This window comes from Colobus angolensis, unplaced genomic scaffold (genome assembly GCF_000951035.1).
Source record: "Colobus angolensis palliatus isolate OR3802 unplaced genomic scaffold, Cang.pa_1.0 Scaffold61, whole genome shotgun sequence".
NCBI lineage: Eukaryota > Metazoa > Chordata > Mammalia > Primates > Cercopithecidae > Colobus > Colobus angolensis.
Window position 1 is genome coordinate 3994617 of NW_012119710.1, and position 3728 is coordinate 3998344.

Sequence of the window (3728 nt, forward strand, 5' to 3'; positions counted from 1 at the left end):
TAGTTTTTTGTATTTTTTAGTAGAGACGGGGTTTCACCGTGTTAGCCAGGATGGTCTCGATCTCCTGACCTCGTGATCCGCCCGTCTCGGCCTCCCCAAGATTTCTTACAAAGTTTATATTACTAAGAAAGGTGTGGCCGGGTGTGGTGGTTCATGCCTGTAATCCCAGCACTTTGGGAGGCTGAGGTGGCTGGACTGAAGTCAGGAGTTCGAGACCAGCCTGGCCAAAATGTTGAAACCTCATCTCTACTAAAAGTATATAAAATTAGCCGGGCATGGTGGCTATAGTCTGTATATAGCCTGTGGTCCCAGCTACTCGGGAGGCTGAGGCAGGAGAATCACTTGAACCTGGGAGGTGGAGGTTGCAGTGAGCCGAGATCACGCCCCTGCACTCCAGCCTGGGCCACAGAATGAGACTCTGTCTCAAAAAAAAGAAAAAAAAAAAAGGTTTTATTGTACAAAATACCAAAATAAGAAACATAGAAATAATCAATATTTGTGTATAGTATATAAATTTTAAAATGCACAAATATGTGGTACATATACACAAACATATATTCACATAAATACAGAGAGACCTATTTAAAGAAACTCCCTGTTGTTTCAAGTGTGTTCTCTTCTTTTACACTTGTTTTCAAGTTTGTTTTCTTGGACATATATGCATGAACCAACAAAAAGAAACACAGGAGAGTTGGAGCCATATATAGTGAAGAGACCACCCAAATGTCACTATCTATTAAGCTTGCAAAGGCCAACTCTCTGAGTGCAACACAGTTGGCGCCGAGAACACTCCATCGGCCTTGTCCTTGCCCCTACCCCCGGGTCCCCCTCCACCACCTCCCACTGCCTCTGGGGAGGTACTTACTACATCCGTCCTCATCGCTGTGGTCCCCGCAGTCATTGTCTCCATCACACTGCCACTGGGCAGGGATGCAGGTACACTCGCCAAGAGCACTCACTGCACATGTGAAGTGGCTCCGACCACAGGCACACTCGGGGCTGCTGGCCAGGCCTGGGCAGAGGGAAGAGGAATCAGTGAGGGCTCAGCTCCCGGTCAACCAAAGCCCATTCCGAGGGGAAGGTAGAGGGGCCTAGTTAAGGGGCACTGTCACCGGGAGAGTCACAGTGACACTTCAAGGGAGATGCAGGCGGTAAAACCATGTCTCCTCCAGGGCATAAACAATCCAGAAGATACCCTCTGACTTTGGGCTTACAAAGAGTCCAGGTGACCCCCTCTATGACAGGGCTTTTTTGCATAGCACCTCTAAGGGCCCAGAGACAGATGATGCCACCTAGGCTAGGCACAGTGGCTCATACCTATATCATAGCACTTTGAGGGGCTGAGATTGGAGGATTGATTGAGCCCAGAAGTTTGAGACCAGCCTGGGCAACATAGTGAGACCTTGTTTCTATAAAAAACTAATAAATTAGCTGGGGGCAGTGGCACATGCCTGTAGTCCCAGCTACTTGGGAGGCTGAGGTGGGAGGATTGCTTGAGCCTGGGAGGTCAAGGCTGCAGTGAGCTATGATCACACCACTGCACTCCAGCTGGTGCAACAGAGCAAGACCTTGTCTCAAAAAAGAAAAAAAAAAAAAAGAAACAAACAACCCCCACCCCAAAATAACAAATAATGCCACTCAGAGGTTTAGTGCTCTTGAAGAAGAGGAACAAGGGACAGAAGGGGTGATGCTGAGAGGCCTCCATATCCTTCTCACCAAAACTAGGTTGAGATATGGATGCTCTGCCTCTGTCCTGGACCAGACCCTGGGATGTTAGCCAGGGAGGGCAAGAACTAATGGTGGAATTAAAATGCTGGAGCCTCTTTAAGATAAGGAATCCACACAGGGGAGCAGGAAGCAGGGTGGGCTGCTGTGAGTCCCCCAGGCCACCTCAGGGCAGAGGAACTGGGACCTGCCAGGGCCTTCCTGTCTGTGGCACAGGCCACAGCCTTGAGGAAGGCTGGCAGATGCAGCCCCTCCCCCGGCTTCAGCAGCACGCAGCTGGGCTTCCCTATTGAGCATCGAGCTATCTGCCTGGCCAAGTCCCATGACCGGCTGCTGTGCCCCCTCCCCAGCGTGCCCAGCAGGATGCCCTGGGATGGCGTGTGAATGGCTCAGTGCCCCGCTCCAGCCTCAGCTGGAACAAAGGGTTCTGCCAGGGTCACTCTCCCCCCTCCCAGCATTCATCCAACCCGCTGGGTTGCTCTGCTCGCAGCTGGGGAAGGAGGGGGCCGCAGCGCATGGCTCATCTCTCCCCCTTCCTTTCTTCTCCTCTTCCTCCCCTCAGCTGGGCCCTGCCCTCAGTCTGGGCTGAAACAGAGACGGAGTCAGCTCGAAATTGTCACCCCTCCTCCTATACTCTGTACCTGGTCCAGCTTTTCTCTCTCAGCTCATCTCCTTGATGTACATCCTTGTCTCACATTACAATTCCTTGGCCTAGTGTAGGGCTTAGGGCCCGGGATAAAAAGGTGTGCGGCCATGCCCTCCAAAAGCAGGGAGAGAGCTCTAGAACTTTCCCTCTCCATTTCAACCCCAAGAGTAAGTGTGAGCATAAGGTAGAACTTCCTAGCCTGCGAAGTATGGATGGATGGATGGATGGATGGACAGGCGGATGGATGGATGGATGGCTTTTGGGATCTGTGAATCCCTGATGCTATAGGTATAATGTAAGTTTCTGGGTAAGGAATCACAGCTTTCACCAGATTCTCAACTGAGGCCTGGCCCTCTCCCTCCACATGCTATGGGAATCAGCTGCCCTAGAAAAGATGCGGGATTGAGCTGGGCGCAGTGGCTCACGCCTGTAATATCAGCACTTTGAGAGACTGAGGTGGTGGGTCCCTTGAGCATAGCAGTTTTGAGACCAGCCTGGGCAACATGGTGAAACCCTGTCTCTACAGAAAAGAAATTTACAAAAGTTAGCTAGACATGGTGGTGGACGCCTGTACTCTCAGCTACTTGGGAGCCTGATGTGGGAGGATCACTTGAGCCCAGGAGGTTGAGGCTGCAGTGAGCCATAATCTCATCACTGCACTCCAGTCATGGTGACAAAGTGAGACCTTGTCTCAAAAAAAAAAAAAAAAAAAAGATGCAGGATTTCCTGCGGAAGCCAAGTGAGGTCCAGTTGTGAGGTGCAGTGTCTCTAGACCTCACAGGAAGGCCTTGCTCCAAGCCCAGTGCTCCTGTCTCTTCGGGTCTCTCTGCAAATGCAGGGTAGAGGATTCTTCCCCAGGAAGCACTAAAAGACCCAGCTGCTCCTGCCCCCACTCCATCCTTTCTGGCCTGAGAACTCTGAGAAGGGAGGAGGGCTTTTCTCACTCAGATCCTGGACAACACAGCCTGAGGAACTTCAGTACTATGACAGGCTCAGTGCAGCTACAGGCACCCTTTTGGTGAACTCTAGCTGGACTGAACAGCAAAGATGTTTAATCCCACTCCATGTGATGGGGCTCCCCAGTACACAGATCCCCTTCCTGGGGTATCATGGTGAGAAAAAGGATAAGGCTAAATCAGTGGATCTCAACTGGGGATATTTTGTCCCCCGGAGGACATTTAGCAATGTTTGGAGACATTTTTGGTTGTCATGCTTTGTGGTGCTTACCGACATCTGGTGGGTAGAAGCTAGGGATGCTGCTAAAGATTCTATAACTGTATAATTCTATACAGGATTACATGCCTGCAATCTCAGCACTTTGGGAAGCCCAGGTGGGCGGATCACCTGAGGTCAGGAG

At 51.0% G+C, this 3728-nt stretch overlaps 1 protein-coding gene across 1 annotated transcript in view; it reads right to left on the reverse strand.

The window, feature by feature from the left end:
- The window catches only part of LRP4 (low density lipoprotein receptor-related protein 4), a 47569-nt gene extending 45520 nt beyond the window's left edge, over window positions 1-2049 (reverse strand). The window contains exons 1-2 of the mRNA XM_011963558.1: window positions 1845-2049; window positions 866-1042 (exon numbers count right to left, since the gene is read on the reverse strand). Coding sequence (XP_011818948.1) covers window positions 866-1042; window positions 1845-2049 — 382 coding nt within the window. The remainder of the gene's footprint in view (window positions 1-865; window positions 1043-1844) is intronic.
- Between the last annotated feature and the right edge of the window lie 1679 nt (window positions 2050-3728).